Genomic DNA, 22,717 nt, shown 5'->3' with positions numbered 1-22,717 from the left:
CATCTATGTAGTGTATGAGGAGTGGGAGTACGTACTCCCAAGAGTACACAACCATTTTAGACAAATTTTATCAACTGTGTGTGTGTGTATGTGGGCGTGCGTGTTATCAGCGCGTAGGCCCCGCAAGTAGGCCACGATGAGAACACCAAGAGGGAGTTCTAGAAAGGCATGGAAGACATGGTTAGGAGTATACCGATTGGCGAGATGCTCTTCATAGGAGGAGACCTCAATGGCCATGTGGGTACATCTAACACAGGTTTTGAAGGGATGCATGGGGGCTTTGGCCATGGCATCAGGAATCAAGAAGGAGAAGATGTCTTAAGCTTTGCTCTAGCCTACGACATGATTGTAGCTAGCACCCTTTTTAGAAAGAGAGAATCACATCTGGTGACTTTTAGTAGTGGCCAACACTCTAGCCAGATTGATTTCATCCTCTCAAGAAGAGAAGATAGGCGTGCGTGCCTAGACTGTAAGGTGATACCTGGAGAGAGTGTTGTACCTCAGCACAAGCTGGTGGTTGCTGACTTCCGCTTTCGGATTCGTGTCTAGTGGGATAACCATGCCAAAGTCGCTAGAACGAAGTGGTGGAAGCTCAAGGGGGAGGTAGTTCAGGCATTCAAGGAGAGGGTCATTAAGGAGGGCCCTTGGGTGGAAGGAGGGGATGCGAACAATGTGTGGATGAAGATAGCGACTTGCATTCGTAAGGTGTCCTTGGAGGAGTTTGGAGTGCCTAGGGGAAGAAGAAGCGAAGATAAGGATACCTGGTGGCGGAATGATGATGTCCAGAAGGCGATTAAAGAGAAGAAATATTGCTTCAGACGCCTATACCTGGATAGGAGTGCAGGCAACATAGAGAAGTACAAGATGCGAAGAAGGACGCAAAGCGAGCTGTTAGTGAAGTAAGGGGTCAGGCATATGAGGACCACTACCAACGGTTAGGCACAAAGGAAGGCGAAAGGGACATCTATAAGATGGCCAAGATCCAAGAGAGGAAGACGAGGGATATTGGCCAAGTCAAAGGCATGAAGGACGGAGCAGACCAATTCTTGGTGAAGGACGAGGAGATTAAGCATAGATGGCAGGAGTACTTCGACAAGTTGTTCAATGGAGAGAATAAGAGTTCTACTGTTGAACTGGACGACTCCTTTGATGAGACCAGCATGCGTTTTGTGCGGCGAATTCAGGAGTCTGAGGTCAAGAAGGCTTTAAAAAGAATGAAAGGAGGCAAGGCGATGGGCCTTGATTGTATCCCCATTGAGGTGTGGAGAAGCCTCGGGGACATAGCGATAGTATGGCTAACAAAGCTTTTCAACCTCATTTTTCGGGTAAACAAGATGCCAGAAGAATGGAGACGGAGTATATTAGTACCAATCTTCAAAAACAAAGGGGATGTTCAGAGTTGTTGTTGTTGTTGTTGTTGTTGTTGTTGTTGTTGTTGTTGTTGTTGTTGTTGTTGTTGTGGTCGTCGTCGTCGTTGTCGTCGTCATCGTCGTCGTCGTCGTCGTTGTTGTTGTTGTTGTTGTTGTTGTTGTTGTTGTTGTTGTTGTTGTTGTTGTTGTTGTCGTTGTTGTTGTTGTGGTGGTGGTGGTTGTTGGTTGTTGTTGTTGTTGTTGTTGTTGGTTGTTGTTGTTGTTGTTGTTGTTGTTGTTGTTTTTGGTTGTTGTTGTTGTGGTTGTTGTTGTTGTTGTCGTCGTTGTTGTCGTCGTCGTTGTTGTCGTCGTCGTTGTTGTTGTTGTCGTTGTCGTTGTTGTTGTTGTTGTTGTTGTTGTTGTTGTTGTTGTGGTTGCTGTTGGTTGTTGTTGTTGTTGTTGGTTGTTGTTGGTTGGTTGGTTGGTTGGTTGGTTGGTGTTGTTGTTGTTGTTGTTGTTGTTGTTGTTGTTGTTGTTGTTGTTGTTGTTGTTGTTGTTGTTGTTGTCATCGTCGTCGTCGTTGTTGTCGTCGTCGTTGTTGTCGTTATTGTTAGTTGTTGTTGTTGTTGTTGTTGTTGTCGTCGTTGTTGTCATCGTCGTTGTTGTCGTTGTTGTTGTTGTTGTTGTATATAGAACAAATTTTTCCTACTACCGAGTGTAGTTATTCCCATTTTTATTTCGTGCGTATTATATACTCCCTTCGTCTCAAAATAAATAACTCGATTTTGACTCACTTATTTTGGGACAGAGGGAGTAGTATATAAGAATGTTTAGATAGTATATATTCTACTTTTTTGATAGTATGTACCATATTTTGTGTATACTTCATTTCACGTACAAATATGTACGTATTTCATAAATATAATAAAACTATGAGCTCACATGTAATTTTTTCGTATAACTCGCTTTCAAGTATCTTAGATATAGTAGTTGTTGTTGTAATAGTTGTTGTTGTTGTTGTTGTTGTTGTTGTTGTTGTTGTTGTTGTTGTTGTTGTTGTTGTTGTTGTTGTTGTTGTCGTCGTCGTTGTTGTTGTTGGTTGTTGTTGTTGTTATTGTCGTTGTTGTTGTTGTCGTTGTTGTTGTATATAGGACAAATTTTTCTTACTACTGAGTGTAGTTACTCCCATTTTTATTTCGTACGTATTATATACTCCCTTCGTCTCAAAATAAGTAACTCGACTTTAACTCACTTATTTTAGGACAGAGGGAGTAGTATATTTAGATAGTATATATTCTACTTTTTTGATAGTATGTACTATATTTTGTGTATACTTCATTTCACGTACAAATATGTATGTATTTCATAAATACAATAAAACTATGAGCTCACTTGTAATTTTTTCATATAACTCGCTTTGAAATATCTTAGATATAATATATAAATATACTAAAAATAATAAAGTATAGTATATACTATTATATGGTAGTATATGAGAAATGAGTGTAACTACATCCGGTAGTAGGATTCATATTTCTATGATGGAAGATGATAGCAGTACATGAATATTTATGAATTATCATGTATGTATGAATCTTACAAATGCTGTCTACAAATAATCACCATGATTGCATACCCTCCTTAAGCCTAGGCTTGGTTTTCTTGATTACCATAGCAAAATGTTCCCCGAAGCTACTGATACAGTATTCTAGATTTCTTTGCTTGTGGTCAAATTTGTACTATTTCTCTGCTTCCATATGCTCCAACATCCAGTGATCAGGCACTCTTTGAATCATGGAATTGGCATTCTATTTCCTAAATGGTAAGTCTTACACCTGTGACACGAAGCACTCCGACCCTAACATTTTTTACAACTGAAGTTGCCGTCCGAAAAGAAAAAATAAGCCTCCAAAAAAATGAAAATTGCCACCCAAAAAGAAAGTTGCCATCATCGTGTTACTAAACTTGTCATAAAAAAGTTCGGAGTTGTCATGTGTTCGTGCCACATGTGTGCCACTTATCAGGGTCCTTCTATTTTTGGCTTCCATCAGCATATCAACTATGGCATTCCATTAAAAACCAAGTGCAATCCAGAAGTTCCGACTAAAGTCACATAAAAAGAAAAGGTGGATGTAATCTTCATTAGGTTCATCATCACACATAAACACATCTGTTATTTTCTGACATAGAAATTATTTCTGTTTAGTAAACCCCTTGTGTTCAGTCTGTCTTAAAGGAGAAGCCAAAAAAAGAATTTCTATTTAGGGAGACGCTTGATTTCCATATCCAATGGAATGTATGTACTATAGTTGTGCAGATTTTTAAATTTTTACCACATCCTTGTAAAGTTTAATAGTCTAACTTGAATATCAAAACCAGGCAATTGTAAAACAAAGCATTTGATGGGAGGAATGTCAAAAACCATTGTGTACAGACATCCTCAACATTTTTGAAAACATTGATACCACAAACTGACCTGTGCACTTCACCATACATAATGAAAGCAACCACCATGCTTAAACAAATTAAATTATATACAAGAATATGAACAAGTTAATCAGCATAAATATGTTTGTACACTTCAGAAATACACCCTCAGCTAGGAGAATTTAATCCAGCCAGGATCACGCGCGTATATATACATGAGATGGTGCTTTGATTGCCAACAAGAATATTGTACTTTGGAAAAAAAAAGAACCATCAAAATAAATCCATGTAATCTTGAGCTTGTTTACTGTGTACTGAGTAGCTGATCAACTGATAAACCAGGCTGCTTCGAGAAGACAATAGCACCGTCTACAGTGTCAACTTTGTGCCTGAGCATATTGTCATCCGTGACGATCCTGCATGATCCGCGCGAATCAGAATGCATGCTAATGCCAAGATAGTGGATATGGTCTTGCACGCTATTTCCACTCACGGACCTGATTAGAAAAGCAATGTTAGGGTGAAAGAACATCAGCTGGCAAAGAGTTCACTAAGGACAGAATGTTAAAACGTGAGAGCGGGAAGGACCTGCTGCAAGTGGGGTCTTCACCAGAATCGTCACAGATTTGCTCGATCGGGTATACTAGGCTATCGAGTCCAATATTATGAACCCATACCTGAAAATATATGTGAAATGCGCCAGAAAATGGACAGGAGACGGTTAAATGACGGATAATTTTCACCACATCTCCCAGAAAAGCATAAACATCAGGTGTAAGACTAGAGTTTTAGTTATTAGCAAAGGTGGAAGTGAGACAGAACGATGTATACCTCTCGTGGGAAATGATGGTAGGTTTTTTGTGGGAAGTACTGGTAGTACGGGGGTAGATGAGGCACAATATCATGTGCGTTGGTAACTCGAATTGCGTTTGGCAAGTATTTCTTAAAGTGGGAAGCAAACACAGCATTACCAATCCGAGGTTGCCCAAATGTCAGCAGGGTCACGTCCTTTAACCCATAGTTGACCTACAAGAACACAGAAATATGTGTTACCATGGTGGCTAAAATCAGAAGAATGTCTTACTTTTCAGGATGACAAAAACAGACGCTAGTATTACTTATGCTTGATGCAACTGTTCAAATATACAGAAGGTGTACTGTCCACACATGAACAAAGATAGTTACATCTGCCACGTCTAAGATTTTTGTATTTAGAAGAACAAGCACAGAAATCAGATTATACTATCACTGAGGTTCTTGATCGGCTGACACTTGCTGTGATCCCCAACAAAATATTAGTAATAACTAGTCTATCAAATGTAAAGAGAGTTCAGTCTGAGAATTGTGCACTAATTATGTAGTATTGATTTTAGTGATGTTAGAAGTTCTTTCAATGCATTTTATACAGATGAATGAATTGATTAAAACTAAGAACAGAGGAGGAATGGAATCCCCAACAATGCACCCTATTCCATTCAAAAAGGACAGCTTGTAGTAGAATTTAGCAGGAGGATGAATTCATGAAAAGTAGATAAACTTCTAAATAAATGAAAGCATATCTTCTTCAGACAAATATTAGCACCCACAATTAGATCAAGGGCACAAAACGAAGCCATGGCCCCTCCCATGGAATGTCCTGTCACCATGATGGGAATATTGCCATATGCTTCCCTGGTCTTCTGGATGCCATTGATGACTCCATCACGCAATGTTGTATTATGATATGCAGAATAAAACCCACTGTGCACCTATAAACAGATAGATCACCAACATTAATACAGTGCATGAACCAGCATTTTCATCACAAAAACTTTAGCCATGCTGACCTTTGCTTCAGTCATGCCTGGATAGTCAAAATCAAGTTGTTTCCAAAATAAGTCCTCAATCCAATTCTGGATGCTGAGAGAATGGAGGAGAAACATTATTTACATAAAAATAGCAGGATGTGAACTATGTCAAATTTATCTGATTGAGCAAGACTTCAGGTATCAATTTAAGATACCTCACATGTTAGAAATAATTCATTGTTTCTGATGTTATATGCTTACTGAATAATACATTCCAAAGCAGCCTTTATAATAAGTAATAACCACTAATAAGGAAAAGATATAGAAGAAGAACCTGTTCTCCTGAGTCCCTCTGAATGCAACTACAACAGCATTCATGTCACTTGCAAAACCGACATATGCCTGGCTCATCAAAACTATCAACATCAATGTGAAAGAAGAGTATATTCAAGGTAAAAAAGAAAGATCATGGATAGAGGGATAACCTCCAAGCAATTTTTCACATCAATAATCAGCTCGATCACCTCGAACCCCTGCGTCATAAAACAAACCTAATCAGTCAACCACACCAAACTACATATGAATAATGATAAATCTTGAACAAAACCATCTTCTTGCCCTTTCTTTAAAAAATCATGCATAAGAGATGAGGAAGAATACCTCCGTTAAGTCACCACATTTTTCACAGGTCCAGGTGAATAACTGTGACAGGTCATTAGTATAAACCTGTAAAAAACAGCAGCAATGTTTAAACCCATTACTACTGGATAGATATTACACTAGAAATCTGAATTGGACGATGAAGAAGACAAGATGACAGGCAAACTTACTGCTGAAGTATACTCTGCAAGCGTCTTGGCGAGAGTGGAATTATATGCTGGCGCTTGTCTTTCGTTCTTAAGTTCTGAATGAAGAAAACAGGACCAACATGAGAATACAAGAATGCGTTGAGTAATCGATCATGACACGGTATAGAACCGAGTAGCTAGGCTAAGAATCATTGCAGAGGATGACAAGGTGTGCACAAGCATATAAGTTTTTTGGAGTTTGAGCACATAACAGGAGTCAATCAAAGTATCAAACAACATGTGGTGAACTAGTGACCAGACAACTGCTGGTTAATAATGGCGTTGTAGCTCCTAATCGACTCATGAACATAGCCACAACATTGCCCTGACCCGAGGCAAGCCTAACCGGCAAGCAGGGCAGGTTCGCAGCACATGTAGAAACTACAGTCAGGGCGAGAGAAAAGCGAGCAGCCGTACCTCTCCCGGAGCAAAGCAGCAGCAAGCACATTAGAACCGCGGCCTGCAGCCACCGCCGCCGCTCCATCCCCTCGATCCACCAAACACACCGAGCCGGAGCGGAGCAAAACCGCCCTTCAGACCGGATTCTGTCTGCGCGCGAGCGGGCCCGCTCCTCGCCGGCGGGAGAAACCTCGGCCCGGTCGAGCGAGGGGCAATCAATCAATGATTAGGGAGGGGAGGGGGTCGCGTCGCGTCGGGCCTGCGAGAGAGAAATATTCGGAGTAGGAGAAGTGCAGGGCAAGCGAAAGTACGAAAGAAAATACGTATATATGGCAAAAAGTTGAAGGGGGCGGTAAATAAAATAAAATACGGAGTAGAGTAAAATAATCCGCGGTCTCCTAACACGGCACGTTATTTTTTGAATTTTTTTTACTACTACTAGGGGCGTTTTAATTTGATTAGGTGCTGGTTACGCTCGTGGCGTGCTGGTCCACCTCGGTCGCCGTCGGGAATTGATTGAGGAGGGGGAGAGGTGCGACCCGAGACGGATCCGCCACAAAGAATCCCGGGGGTACGCGTGCGACCCAGGCCCTTCCTCCACGTGGCCCTGACGTGGCCCGATCGCGCGGCCGCAAATGATCCGAGTCCCGCCGCTTCCCCGACACAAAGCAGTTACGTTAGCTTGACACTGCAGAATCGGAGCAGAGGGGAGGGGAATCGGAATGGGGCTCTCGCCGTCGCCGTCCTCGCCGGAGGAGAGGTGGGGCGACCTTCCCGACGACATAGCCATCGCCGTCGCGTCCCGCCTCCAGGTGCGCCTCTCTCTCACCGTTCCTCTGTATACGCGTAGCTCGCTGAAGTATGTATGTGGCTCGCTCGTTGACTGGCTCGAGCCGTGCTCAGGAGGCCGACGTGTGCGCTCTCGGCGGGTGCTCCCGGTCCTGGCGCCGCGCCTGCGACGCCAACTTCGTGTGGGAGGGCCTCTTCCGCCGCTGCTGGCCGGCCACCGCGGCCGCTATGGCGGCCGGAGGGGCAGGGGCTTCCCGTGCGCAGGTGGGTACAGACTGCAGAGAGCAGAATACAGCTCTCATGTCCATTTCCCCCAACAGATTTTTCTCTTGGGTTCACAGTTCATGTGGCCTGCATACTAGATTGAACAACTATGATAGTTCATATAAGTAACAAATCTGATGTAGCTTTTGGCACTTGGTAGTTGGTACTGTTTTCATTTAGTGTTTGCTTCTTCAAGTTCAGTTTAATACTTATTCAGGGCTTTCACACCCTGCAGTGTTGTTTGCTATGCTACTAAAGTCGGTGTGTCATGCTAGATTCTGTGCAGAAACTGATGTGAAGCTAATTTCACTGTCGTACGTCAACTAGGAATTATTTTGTCGCGATACCATACAACAGACAAGTGAAGACCTCACAAATAAGTCTCGGATACTAGGACAATTCATGAGTTTCTTACTAAAATATGTCTTCGCTTTTGTAGAGGAAAGACGCACTTGAACTTGGGTTCTAGTTCAGTCTAAGGTCCAATTTTTGTGTAGAGCCAATAGGCACCCCAGGTTTTCCTTCCCTTCATGAGGCCTCTTAGCCAGTTCGCAAAAAAAAAAGAAAAGAAAAAAAGAGGGGTCTCTTAGCCAGAATATTATGCAGAACTGTTTAAAATGTCTCGGATCAGTTTAAAATGTAGTGTTCTTCATAGGTGTAGGACCAGAATGGTACCTATATTATTTTTGAGGTCTTCACTTGTCTGTTGTATAAAATGAACTTGAAGAACTATTTAATCCATTCCAGATTGTATTTCTCGTCACATTCACCTATTCCTTGCTGCCCAAAGCATAACAGATTAACCTTGCTTTTTGGTGTAACTTGTACTCTAGGGATGGAAAGCTCTCTACATCAACAACCATGGAAGAACTTCTGTGGCTATCTCTAGAGTGGTTGAATTTGTGGAGAGCAGCACGCATAACGGTTCGCTTGAAGCTGAATGTTATTTGAAAGCTATGTCTGATTTGGCATTGATGAAGGATATAGGCTTCGTCAATGTCCAGTTTTTCTTGCTTTCAAGAAATCGCAGTGCGATAATAAATCTTATTGGATTGCATTACTCCATTGCATATTTGCATATACTGGTGAGTTATGATTCCTGATATTCTTGTTGAGCTCTTCTTATGATACATGCTCTCTGTGACCCAATAAGTTTACACTACTTTTTTTTTTTTTGCTATAGAAAGTTGTTGGAACCATTTTTCACTGTTGTTCTTGAAATACCATTACCTATTACCTGGTATAGAGAGCTATATCATTCAGATGTAAACAAACTTTATTAGTCCCCTCGAATCTTTGATCTCATCTTTCCTCCAAAATTCACCATTGTTAGGTTCAGCGTGTCACACTCTGTTGCACTGAGGTCAAGCTTCATTATGTCTTTTTCCTCAAACAAGGTCAAGTTTTGTTCTGGAAGCTTATGTTAGCTTGAAGCACTTCAGGTGTTTAATAGCAGACTATGCACACCGTAAGGACAAATGGGTAGTCCCTTTGCACAGGCATGCCATGTTTGGTCATGTATAAACGTACTATGACATACCTCAAGAGAACACTTTACTACTTCAGATAATATATGATTGGTAACATCAGAAAGCTTTGGACAATATAATTGTCAAGCCTTGTGAAGTTTTATTTTGCTTCACAACATATGTTCTTGCTTGAGTAATCGGACCAAGTTTGGATATATGCTCCTAAAATGCGGATTTGACATGCAATTATTCTTGCAGCCCAATGAGGTGGATAAAGCACTTCAAGCCTGCCAGGTAGCAGAAAGGAAGGTGTGTGTGAGCTTGCTCAAGCTTGGTCGATGGTTCTATGGTTTTAGGTTGCCCGATGACTATGAATCGTACAAAAACTCACTGAGTTGGCTCACCAGCGACGACGGGGCAAAAGTTCTAGTCATTCTCAACCGTGGTGCTGTCCATGAGGTATTTCGTCTCCAGGTCAGTTTGGTGGGTACAAATAACTGAACTTATAGGATGCAAACATCTGTACTTGGCTTTGCTGGACCTTTTGTAAATATATGCCAATCCTTTTGTATCTTGATGCCCTCGTGGCACTGCTTTGATGTAAATGGAAGTAAGGAACAATAGAGATGGGGAAATACCAAACACTGTTGTTGTATAGTCCAATACAAATAATAAACTCCATGACTTGTGACTTGGTGTATAAACACGTTGGTGACAAATTGACAATGCCAGTTCTGTTTAACATCTGATGTTCTCTCGTTTCTGTATGGTCTATGTATTAATTAATTTCCTTTACGAGAGAATACATCATCCTACTTCAGGGTTGTATTACATGTTGTTTGAGAAACGAACTGTTTTATTCGTTAATAAAACAAATTACGTCAGATTGAATTTTTTAGAAACAAGATGGAAATACTTGTCAATTTTGAATTTCAAGTAGGCAATGAGTAGAAAAAACGTTGTAAGAAGAAGAAAAAAAGTGATGATGAAACAAACAACAGAAAATGGAGCAAGGAGTTAAAAGCTTTTACTGAGTACTTCCTCCATCTGGGTTTACGAATTTTGGGTCAAATAATACAATTAGATAGATTTGTATATGAAAGAGATTTTGCACGTTATAATTTTTGTGACATATAGTTTTTTTAGTTAAATTTATGTTCAAAATTTAACTAAAGAAAGATAGGGTCTAATAGACAGAAGTAGTAGACTTGTTACATGGAAATTTGTATAACGCCGCCTTGAGGAGTAGGGCAATTTGGAGACCAATTTTTTATTAAAAAAAGGAAAAAAAATCAAAATTTTCAGTTTCAAGAAAATCTAAAAAAAAATACACATGTATACCACCATATCAAACTATTTTTTCTCTTTCTTTTACTCTGTTTATTATTTAAGACGAAGGAACTGGAGTTCCTCGTTAAGGTTACGGCATTTCAATGCTTAATTAATAAAGCATGCCGTGGCATTGAGGCCAAATTGTTACCAGTACATTCTAGAAATGGGAAACATGACACTGCGGAAAATTATACTAAAAAGGAAGAAAATTTTGAAACCATGACGCACACTATAAAACGCTTCTGGCTCCGCCACCACTGAACCCGGCCGGACGCCGCAAACGCAGCCCAGCTGACCACAGGCGGTGGCAGTGTGTCACTATGACCGGGAACGACAAAGAGACATTTGCAGTTGCAGGTGATGACAAGCTTGATATCTCACCTTGATCTTGAACTGAAGTTCCCCTTTGTCTCGCGTCCCACTGAGCGGTGCGAGCTGGTATCAAGCTTAGAGCGTTCTCCCTAGTCCTATCTTGCATCTTCTTTTGTTCTCGGACTGTGTAGCGGCCTTAGGTTTCGTCTGACTTTGACACATCATTTCAAAAAGTTTGAAGGATTAGTTTAGTTTATCTCATAGTCGTGTGTATCCTAATTATGCAGAGGTAGGATGTGTATTCTTTGTGATTGTATTTGATGGATAAGTCTGTGTACTAGAGTCGCTGTAGGGCTGCAGCACATGGTCCTTGTGGCAGTTAGGATAGAGTTCCTGACCATCAAGGACTGACAGTGAGGATAACATCTTAGATTGGCATCTTAGCAGCATCTCAGCATATGCTTGGCTGGCTAGCAGCCTATAAGTATGTATCCCTAACCCCTCAGGTTGGCATGGCATTGTGTGAGAAATAAACCAACGAAAATTGTCCCAACTCTCCTAGTGTCATCCACAACTATCAATACTTAGATTCAAAGGTCTAACAAGTGGTATCAGAGCCTCGTTAACTTGTACCCTGAGCATTTCATGTGAGCAGCCTAAGTCGGTAGCAACAACTGCTCCGTCTGCCTCTGGTTACCTTCCTCCCTTCGGACTGTCGAGCAGCAGTTCGTCTTCAACAGCCTCCTCTTCACGCAACAACCCCCTGCAGCGAGCCATGTCTGCAGGTCGTTCTTAGCACACTGCTACCTCGAGCATACGGCGCCGGTAGGAGGCCGAGCGCGCCGTGGCAGAGGAGCGTGAGCGAGCAGCTGTAGCAACAGCTGCTGCGGCAGCAAGGGTGTCGAGGCTGGTTGCAGCGGAGCTGGCAGTGGCCAGAGCGGAGGTAGAAGCAGCCAGGGCGGAGGTAGAAGCAGCAGCAGCAGCAGACGCATCACGTGAGGCTACGACGGATGCCAAGGCACTCCGCGGCGGCTCCGGCAGCTCCAATAGCTCTGCGCCTGCGGACGACGGTGTTGACGCAGACCGCGCCAAAGTGGCACAAGAGCGGACGGCGCAGTGGGCAGCCGAGCACGCCCGCGCTCCAGGTGGAGGTGCGCACCGCGACGACGGCTGCAACGACCAGGACCGCAGCCTCTACAAGGTCTGGATTGTGGTCGGGGATGTTGGTCCCAGTGCTGGGTGGCCTACCCTCACTAAAACCAACTACGTCGAGTGGGCCGGGATCATGAAGATCAGGCTCCAGGTGCGGCGCATGTGGGAGGCAGTCCAGGACAGCAACGTTGACCACCAAGAGGACCGACGGGAGCTGGACGCCCTCATCGCCGCAGTCCCCGCCCGAGATGCAGCTCTCGCTTTCCAGCAAACGGACTGCCAAGGAAGCTTGGGACGCCATCGCCGCGGCACGCATCGGCAGCGACCGCGCTCGCAAGTCCACTCTGCAGGCACTTCGCAAGGAGTGGGAGAGCCTGGGTTTCAAGCCAGGTGAGGACGTTGATGACTTTGCTCTCCGTCTCAACACTCTGCTGCGGAAGTTGGTGAAGTTTGGTGATGCCACCTACACCGAGGAGAGAGCTGTTGAGAAGCTTTTTTGGTGCATCCCCGAGAAGTACAAGCAGATGGCTCGGTCGATCGAGTCTTTGCTGGACCTCTCCATGATGACAATCGAGGAGGCGATAGGTCGCCTCAAGGTCGTCGACACCGACGAGCCACAACCTTCCCCGGGGCCCATCACCACCGGCGGGAAGCTGCTCCTAACTCGGGAGCCGTGGGATGCCAGCCTTGGTGACAGGAAGAAGGGGGAGCCTTCTTCCATGACGGGCGGCCGCAAGCGTGGCGAGCAGCGTAAGATGTGAAGAGGCCCCCCGGGCAGGGCACAAGGACGTGCCGAAGGTGACGCCCGCGGAGGCGCTAAGGACGGCGCCGCTAGCAAGCCCAAGCCGGCACAAGACAACAGTTTCCACAACTGTGGCCGGTTTGGCCATTGGGCCAATGAGTGTCAGCAACCACGACAAGGCCAGGCTCACGTCGCACAGGCGAAGGAGGAGGAGACGGCTCTGTTCATGGCTGCAAGCATTGAGCTATCTTCAGTGACACCAGTCGCAAAAGCTCTCATCCACCTTGATGAGCCAAAAGCACACACTCTTCTCGGAGATGGCTCCGGGAAAGACAAGACTACGGGGTGGTGCCTCGACACCGGCGCCACCTACCACATGCCCGGTCGAAGGGAATTCTTCGCCGAGCTTGACTCCGATGCGCGAGGCTCCGTCAAGTTTGGGGATGCCTCCGCAGTGGAAATTAAGGGCATCGGTTCCGTCATCTTCACCACCAAGACGGGAGAGCACCGGCTGCTCACCGGTGTCTACTACATCCCCGCACTAAGGAACTCCATCATTAGCTTGGGACAGCTGGATGAGAACGGCTCACGCGTGCTGATTGAGCATGGGGTCCTACGCATCTGGGATCGCCAGGGTCGCCTTCTCGCCAAGGTACCCAGAGGTGAAAATTGACTTTACGTCCTTGATGTGCAGGTGGCACAACCGGTCTGTCTCGCTGTCCGTCGGGACGACGAGGCGTGACAATGGCATGAGCGCTTTGGGCACCTTCATTTTGAGGCTCTGAAGCGTCTAAGTGCCAAGGAGATGGTACGAGGCCTGCCATACCTCGACCATGTGGAGCAGTTCTGCGACATCTGCGTACTGACGAAGCAGAGACGACTCCCCTTTCCCCAACAGGCGAGTTTTCGGGCCAAGGAGAAGCTGGAGCTCGTGCACGGAGATTTGTGCAGCCCGGTGACGCCAGCCACACCAGGAGGTTGACGCTACTTCCTGCTGCTCATCAACGATCTCTCTCGCTACATGTGGGCGATGATTCTCAGTAGCAAGGGAGAAGCGGCGGACGCCATCAGGCGCGCGCAGGTTGGTGTGGAGGCAGAGAGCGGCCGCAAATTGCGCGTGTTGCGCACTGACAACGACGGCTGAATTCGCGTCGTACTGCGTCGATGAGGGCATCCAGCGCCACTACTCCGCGCCGTACAGCCCGCAGCAAAACGGAGTCGTCGAGCGGCGCAACCAGACGGTCGTGGGGATGGCTCGGGATCTCCTCAAGCGGAGAGGGATGCCGGCTGTTTTCTGGGGAGAGGCGGTGCTGACGGCCATCTACATCCTCAACCACTCGCCTACTAAGGCACTCGACGGCAGGACACCGTACGAGGCCTGGCATGGGCGGAAGCCGGCGGGCTCCCATTTGCGGGTCTTTGGTTGTCTTGCGTTCGCTAAGGAGCTCGGTGATACGTCTCCAACGTATCTATAATTTTTGATTGCTCCGTGCTATATTATCTATTGTTTTAGACATTATTGGGCTTTATTTTCCATTTTTATATTATTTTTGGGACTAACCTATTTACCGGAGGCCCAGCCCAGAATTGTTGTTTTTTGCCTGTTTTAGGGTTTCGAAGAAAAGGAATATCAAACGGAGTCCAAATGGAATGAACCTTCAGAAACGTGATTTTATCATCAGATAAGATCGAGGAGACTTGGACCCTCCGTCAAGGAAGCCACGAGGTGGTCACGAGGGTAGGGGGGGCGCGCCCCCTGCCTCGTGGGCCCCTCGAAGCGCTCCACCGACGTACTTCTTCCTCCTATATATATCCACGTACCCCCAAATGACCGGGGACGGAGCCAAAAACCTAGTTCCACCACCGCAACTTTCTGTATCCATGAGATCCCATCTTGGGGCCTGTTCCAGAGCTCCGCCGGAGGGGGCATCGATCACGGAGGGCTTCTACATCATCATCCAAGCCCCTCCGATGAAGTGTGAGTAGTTTACTTCAGACCTACGGGTCCATAGCTAGTAGCTAGATGGCTTCTTCTCTCTTTTTGGATCTCAATACAATGTTCTCCCCCTCTCTTGTGGAGATCTATTCGATGTAATCTTCTTTTTGCGGCGTGTTTGTTGAGACTGATGAATTGTGGGTTTATGATCAAGTCTATCTATGAATAATATTTGAATCTTCTCTGAATTCTTTTATGTATGATTGGTTATCTTTGCAAGTCTCTTCGAATTATCAGTTTGGTTTGGCCTACTAGATTGGTTGTTCTTGCCATGGGAGAAGTGTTTAGCTTTGGGTTCAATCTTGCGGTGTCCTTTCCTAGTGACAGAAGGGGCAGCAAGGCACGTATTGTATTGTTGCCATCGAGGATAAGAAGATGGTTTTTTATCATATTGCATGAAATTATCCCTCTACATCATGTCCTCTAGCTTAAGGCGTCACTCCGTTTTTAACTTAATACTCTAGATGCATGCTGGATAGCGGTCGATGAGTGGAGTAATAGTAGTAGATGCAGAATCATTTCGGTCTACTTGTCTCGGACGTGATGCCTATATACATGATCATACCTAGATATTCTCATAACTATGCTCAATTCTGTCAATTGCTCAACAGTAATTTGTTCACCCACCATAGAATACTTATGGTCTTGAGAGAAGCCACTTGTGAAACCTATGGCCCCCGGGTCTCTTTCTCATCATATCAATCTCCATCACTTTATTATTGCTTTGCTTTTACTTTGCTTTTACTTTATTTACTTTGCATCTTTATACCAAAAATACCAAAAATATTATTTATCATCTCTATCAGATCTCACTTTCGTAAGTGACCGTGAAGGGATTGACAACCCCTAAGCGCGTTGGTTGCGTTGAGCTATTGTTTTTATGAAGGAACGAGGGACTCGAGCGTAGCCTCCTACTGTATTGATACCTTGGTTCTCAAAAACTGAGGGAAATACTTACGCTACTTTGCTACCTAAGAGACTAGCCATAATGACAAGCAAACAAACTAACACACGAGCAAACAAAAAGGCAAACGGAGAAAGAGAGGGAGGATAGAGAGAGAGGGCGAATAAAACGGCAAGGGTGAATTGGGGGGGAGAGGAAAACGAGAGGCAAATGGCAAATAATGTAATGCGGGAGATAGGGATTGTGATGGGTACTTGGTATGTTGACTTTTGCGCAGACTCCCCGACAACAGCGCCAGAAATTCTTCTTGCTACCTCTTGAGCACTGCGTTGGATTTCCCCGAAGAGGAAGGGATGATGCAGCAAAGTAGCGTAAGTATTTCCCTTAGTTTTTGAGAACCAAGGTATCAATACAGTAGGAGGCTACGCTCGAGTCCCTCGTTCCTACACAAAAACAATAGCTCAACGCAACCAATGCGCTTAGGGGTTGTCAATCCCTTCACGATCACTTACGAAAGTGAGATCAGATAGAGATGATAAATAATATTTTTGGTATTTTTGGTATAAAGATGCAAAGTGAATAAAGTAAAAGCAAAGTAAAAGCAAAGCAATAATAAAGTTATGGAGATTGATATGATGAGAAAGAGACCCGGGGGCCATAGGTTTCACTAGTGGCTTCTCTCAAGAGCATAAGTATTCTACGGTGGGTGAACAAATTACTGTTGAGCAATTGACAAAATTGAGCATAGTTATGAGAATATCTAGGTATGATCATGTATATAGGTATCACGTCTGAGACAAGTAGACCGAAACGATTCTGCATCTACTACTATTACTCCACTCATCGACCGCTATCCAACATGCATCTAGAGTATTAAGTTAAAAACAGAGTAACGCCTTAAGCAAGATGACATGATGTAGAGGGATAATTTCATGCAATATGATAAAAACCCCATCTTGTTATCCTCGATGGCAACAATGCAATATATGCCTTGCTGCCCCTTCTGTCACTGGGAAAGGACACCACAAGATTGAACCCAAAGCTAAGCACTTCTCCCATGGCAAGAACAACCAATCTAGTAGGCCAAACCAAACTGATAATTCAAACAGACTTGCAAAGATAACCAATCATACATAAAAGAATTCAGAGAAGATTCAAATATTATTCATAGATAGACTGGATCATAAACCCACAATTCATCGGTCTCAACAAACACACCGCAAAAAGAAGATTACATCGAATAGATCTCCACAAGAGAGGGGGAGAACATTGTATTGAAATCCAAAAAGAGAGAAGAAGCCATCTAGCTACTAGCTATGGACCCGTAGGTCTGAAGTAAACTACTCACACTTCATCGGAGGGGCTTGGATGATGATGTAGAAGCCCTTCGTGATCGATGCCCCCTCCAGCGGAGCTCCGGAACAGGCCCCAAGATGGGATCTCGTGGATACAGAAAGTTGCGGCGGTGGAATTAGGTTTTTGGCTCCGTTTGATTTTCCTTTACTTCGAAACCCTAAAACAGGGTAAAAAACAGAAACTGGCACTGGGCTCTGGGTTAATAGGTTAGTCCCAAAAATGATATAAAAGTGTATAATAAAGCCCATAAACATTCAAAACAGTAGATAATATAGCATGGAGCAAACAAAAATTATATGTACGTTGGAGACGTATCAGCATCCCCAAGCTTAATTCCTGCTCGTCCTCGAGTAGGTAAATGATAAAAAAGAATTTTTGATGCGGAGTGCTACGTGGCATAATTTCAATGTGATTCTTCTTAATTGTGGTATGAATATCCAAATCCGAAAGATTCAAGACAAAATTTCATATTGACATAAAAATGATAATACTTCAAGCATACTAACTAAGCAATTATGTCTTCTCAAAATAACATGGCCAAAGAAAGTTCATCCCTACAAAATCATATAGTTTAGTCATGTTTCATTTTCGTCACACAAGAATGCTCTCATCATGCACAACCCCGATGACAAGCCAAGCAATTGTTTCATACTTTAGTAATCTCAAACCTATAAACTTTCACGCAATACATGAGCGCGAGCCATGGATATAGCACTATGGGTGGAATAGAATATAATGAGGGGGGTTATGTGGAGAAGACAAAAAGAAGAAAGTCTCACATCAACGAGGCTAATCAATGGGCTATGGAGATGCCCACCGATTTATGTTAATGCAAGGAGTAGGGATTGCCATGCGACGGATGCACTAGAGCTATAAATGTATGAAAGCTCAACAAAAGAAACTAGTGGGTGTGCATCCAACTTGCTTGCTCACGAAGACCTAGGGCACTTGAGGAGGCCCATTGTTGGAATATACAAGCCAAGTTCTATAATGAAATATTCCCACTAGTATATGAAAGTGATAATATGAGAGACTCTCTACTATGAATATCATGGTGCTACTTTGAAGCACAAGTGTGGTAAAAGGATAGTAACATTGTCCCTTCTCTTTTTTTCTCTCATTTTTTTGGGCCTTCTCTTTTTTACGACCTTTCTCTTTTTTTGGGCCTTCTCTTTTTATGGCCTTTATTTTTATTTATTTATTTCTCACTTGGGACAATGCTCTAATAATGATGATCATCACACTTCTATTTATTTACAACTCAATGATTACAACTCGACACTAGAACAAAGATGACTCTATGTGAATGCCTCCGGCGGTGTACCGGGATATGCAATGAACCAAGAGTGACATGTATGAAAGAATTATGAACGGTGGCTTTGCCACAAATACTATGTCAACTACATGATCATACTAAGCAATATGACAATGATGAATGTGTCATGATGAACGGAATGATGGAAAGTTGCATGGCAATATATCTCGGAATGGCTATGGAAGTGCCATAATAGGTAGGTATGGTGGCTGTTTTGAGGAAGATATAAGGATGTTTATGTGTGAAGAGCGTATCATATCATGGGGTTTGGATGCACCGGCGAAGTTTGCGCCAACTCTCAATGTGAGAAAGGGCAATGCACGATACCGAAGAGGCTAGCAAGGATGGAAGGGTGAGAGTGCGTATAATCCATGGACTCAACATTAGTCATAAAGAACTCACATACTTATTGCAAAAATCTACAAGTCATCAAAAACCTCGGCACTACGTGCATGCTCCTAGGGGGATAGATTGGTAGGAAAAGACCATCACTCGTCCCAGACCGCCACTCATAAGGAAGACAATCAAATAACACCTCATGTTTCAAATTTGTTGCATAACGTTTACCATACGTGCATGCTACGAGACTTGCAAACCTCAACACAAGTATTTCTCAATTTCACAACTACTCAACTAGCATGACTTTGATATTATTACCTCCATATCTCGAAACAATCATCAAGCATCAAACTTTTCTTAGTATTCAACACACTCATATGAAAGTTTTATTATTAATCTTGCATACCAAGCATATTAGGATTTTAAGCAAATTACCATGCTAATAAGACTCTCAAAATAATCTAAGCGAAGCATGAGAGATCAATAGTTTCTATAAAACAAATCCACCACCGTGCTCTAAAAGATATGAGTGAAGCACTAGAGTAAAATTATAAAGCTCAAAAGATATAAGTGAAGCACATAGAGTACTCTATCAAATTCCAAATCATGTATGGCTCTCTCAAAAGGTGTGTACAGCAAGGATGATTGTGGTAGACTAACAAGCAAAGACTCAAATCATAAAAGACGCTCCAAGCAAAACACATATCATGTGGTGAATAAAAATATAGCTCCAAGTAAAGTTACCGATAGAAGTAGACGAAAGAGGGGATGCCTTCCAGGGCATCCCCAAGCTTTGGCTTTTAGGTGTCCTTAGATTATCTTGGGGGTGCCATGGGCATCCCCAAGCTTAGTTTCTTGCCACTTCTTGTTCCATAATCCATCAAATCTTTACCAAAAACTTGAAAACTTCACAACACAAAACTTAAAGTAGAAAATCTCGTGAGCTCTGTTAGCGAAATAAAACAAAAGACCACTTCAAGGTACTGTAATGAACTCATTATTTATTTATATTGGTGTTATACCTACTGTATTCCAACTTCTCTATGGATTATAAACTATTTTACTAGTCATAGATTCATCAAAATAAGCAAACAACACATGAAAAACAGAATCTGTCAGAAACAGAAAAGTCTGTAGTAATCTGTAGCTAGCGCAAGATCTGAACCCCAAAAATTCTAAAATAAATTTCTGGACGTGAGGAATTTATCTATTAATCATCTGCAAAAAGAATTAACTAAATATCACTTTCCAAATAAAAATGACAGCAGTTCTCGTGAGCGCTAAAGTTTCTGTTTTTTACAGCAAGTTTAATCAAGACTTTCCCCAAGTCTTCCCAACGGTTCTACTTGGCACAAACACTAATTAAACACAAAAATCACAACCAAAACAGAGGCCAAATAATTTATTTATTACTAAACAGGATCAAAAAGCAAGGAATAAAAATAAAATTGGGTTGCCTCCCAACAAGCGCTATCGTTTAACGCCCCTAGCTAGGCATAACAAGTAAGAATAGATCTAGGTATTGCCATCTTTGGTAGGCAATTCTTCGATGAGGCATCTATCTCCCTTAGGAATTTCTTTATTTCTAGTGATTATCAAACTCTTAGGCACAAGATCGAAAAATTCATTCGTAGCAAGTGGTTCCTTAATGATAGCAAAGAGATTGGGATGAATACTTATAGATTTAAGATCCGCAGTTTCCTTAATAGATGAGTCACCCTTATTTTTAGGAACATACATAAGCTTGGAAATTTTAGTAGGAGGACTTGGAGTATTCTTTACGGAAGAAAAAGCGGTTCCCAAGTTTGTAATGATACCCTCAAGTTTATCAATTCTAATAGAATCTAAGTTTATCTTCTCATTAACTATGGGTTCCTTTTTCCTTAATATTTTTCAAAGTCATTCCTACCTTAGATCCATATTGAGTAATTTGATTGTGGATCTTTTTATCTAGATTTTCAATTAATTCAATAGTAGCAACTTTATTTTCAATAATTTCAAGTCTTTGCATAACATGCTCCAAAGTTAATATAGTTCCATTAACCAAAAGAGATGGTGAGCCAAATAAATCTAACATAGCATTATAAGAATAAAAAGTATGACTACCAAAGAAATTCCCTCCGGTAATGGTATCAAGGATATATCTATACCAAGGATTTACACCTACATAAAAATTGCGGAGAAGAACTGAAGTAGATTGCTTCCTGGTACATCTATTTTGAGCATTGCAAATTCTATACCAAGCATCTTTTAGATTTTCTCCCTCCCTTTGTTTAAAGTGAAAGATTTCAAACTCAGGGGTCAACGGTGAAGATAAGAGACTAGCCATAACGACAAGCAAACAAACTAACACACGAGCAAACAAAAAGGCAAACGAAGAAAGAGAGGGAGGATAGAGAGAGAGGGCGAGTAAAACGGCAAGGGTGAATTGGGGGGAGAGGAAAACGAGAGGCAAATGGCAAATAATGTAATGCGGGAGATAGGGATTGTGATGGGTACTTGGTATGTTGACTTTTGCGTAGACTCCCCGGCAACAGCGCCAGAAATTCTTCTTGCTACCTCTTGAGCACTGCGTTGGATTTCCCCGAAGACGAAGGGATGATGCAACAAAGTAGCGTAAGTATTTCCCTCAGTTTTTCAGAACCAAGGTATCAATACAGTAGGAGGCTATGCTCGAGTCCCTCGTTCCTACACAAAAACAATAGCTCAACGCAACCAACACGCTTAGGGGTTGTCAATCCCTTCACGGTCACTTACGAAAGTGAGATCTGATAGAGATGATAAATAATATTTTTGGTATTTTTGGTATAAAGATGCAAAGTAAATAAAGTAAAAGCAAAGCAATAATAAAGTGATGGAGATTGATACGATGAGAAAGAGACCCGGGGGCCATAGGTTTCACTAGTGGCTTCTCTCAAGAGCATAAGTATTCTACGGTGGGTGAACAAATTACTGTTGAGCAATTGACAAAATTGAGCATAGTTATGAGAATATCTAGATATGATCATGTATATAGGCATCACGTCCGAGACAAGTAGACCGAAACGATTCTGCATCTACTACTATTACTCCACTCATCGACCGCTATCCAACATGCATCTAGAGTATTAAGTTAAAAACAGAGTAACGCCTTAAGCAAGATGACATGTTGTAGAGGGATAATTTCATGCAATATAATAAAAACCCCATCTTGTTATCCTCGATGGCAACAATACAATACGTGCCTTTCTGCCCCTTCTATCACTGGGAAATGACACCACAAGATTGAACCCAAAGGTAAGCACTTCTCCCATGGCAAGAACAACCAATCTAGTAGGCCAAACCAAACTGATAATTCGACGAGACTTGAAAAGATAACCAATCATACATAAAAGAATTCAGAGAAGATTCAAATATTATTCATAGATAGACTGGATCATAAACCCACAATTCATCGTTCTCAACAAACACACCGCAAAAAGAAGATTACATCGAATAGATCTCCAAAAGAGAGGGGGAGAACATTGTATTGAGATCCAAAAAGAGAGAAGAAGCCATCTAGCTACTAGCTATGGCCCCGTAGGTCTGAAGTAAACTACTCACACTTCATCGGAGGGGCTTGGATGATGATGTAGAAGCCCTCCGTGATCTATGCCCCCTCCGGCGGAGCTCCGGAACAGGCCCCAAGATGGGATCTCGTGGATATAGAAAGTTGCAGCGGTGGAATTAGGTTTTTGGCTCCGTTTGATTTTCCTTTACTTCGAAACCCTAAAATAGGGTAAAAAATAGAAACTGACACTGGGCTCTGGGTTAATAGGTTAGTCCCAAAAATGATATAAAAGTGTATAATAAAGCCCATAAACATTCAAAACAGTAAATAATATAGCATGGAGCAAACAAAAATTATAGATATGTTGGAGACGTATCAACGACCGGACTTGGCATTCTCTGTCGGCTA

The 22,717-nt window shown here is 42.9% G+C and overlaps 2 protein-coding genes and 1 pseudogene across 2 annotated transcripts; 2 read left to right on the top strand and 1 right to left on the bottom strand.

Moving 5' to 3' along the window:
* Nucleotides 1-3,865: 3,865 nt before the first annotated feature.
* On the bottom strand, nt 3,866-7,120 carry LOC125515235 (lipase). Its single transcript, XM_048680676.2, has 10 exons — nt 6,829-7,120; nt 6,394-6,467; nt 6,224-6,289; nt 6,049-6,096; nt 5,898-5,965; nt 5,603-5,675; nt 5,363-5,524; nt 4,608-4,802; nt 4,365-4,453; nt 3,866-4,273 (listed from the first exon to the last, which is right to left on the bottom strand). The coding sequence occupies exons 1-10, from the start codon at nt 6,893-6,895 to the stop codon at nt 4,081-4,083; spliced, it is 1,035 nt and encodes a 344-aa protein (XP_048536633.2). The 5' UTR covers nt 6,896-7,120; the 3' UTR covers nt 3,866-4,080.
* Nucleotides 7,121-7,459: 339 nt separating this feature from the next.
* Nucleotides 7,460-10,079, top strand: LOC125515243 (F-box-like protein). The gene is made up of 4 exons (XM_048680682.2): nt 7,460-7,622; nt 7,714-7,863; nt 8,697-8,948; nt 9,591-10,079. Exons 1-4 carry the CDS (start codon nt 7,533-7,535, stop codon nt 9,831-9,833), a joined length of 735 nt encoding a protein of 244 aa, XP_048536639.2. The 5' UTR covers nt 7,460-7,532; the 3' UTR covers nt 9,834-10,079.
* A 1,672-nt stretch (nt 10,080-11,751) lies between these two features.
* On the top strand, nt 11,752-14,611 carry LOC147991502 (uncharacterized; annotated as a pseudogene).
* Nucleotides 14,612-22,717: the final 8,106 nt, after the last annotated feature.

Source organism: Triticum urartu, chromosome 1A (genome assembly GCF_056163025.1).
Source record: "Triticum urartu cultivar PI428250 chromosome 1A, HENAU_Tu73, whole genome shotgun sequence".
In the NCBI taxonomy this organism is placed as follows: domain Eukaryota; kingdom Viridiplantae; phylum Streptophyta; class Magnoliopsida; order Poales; family Poaceae; genus Triticum; species Triticum urartu.
This window is presented reverse-complemented; position numbering and strand designations above follow the sequence as displayed.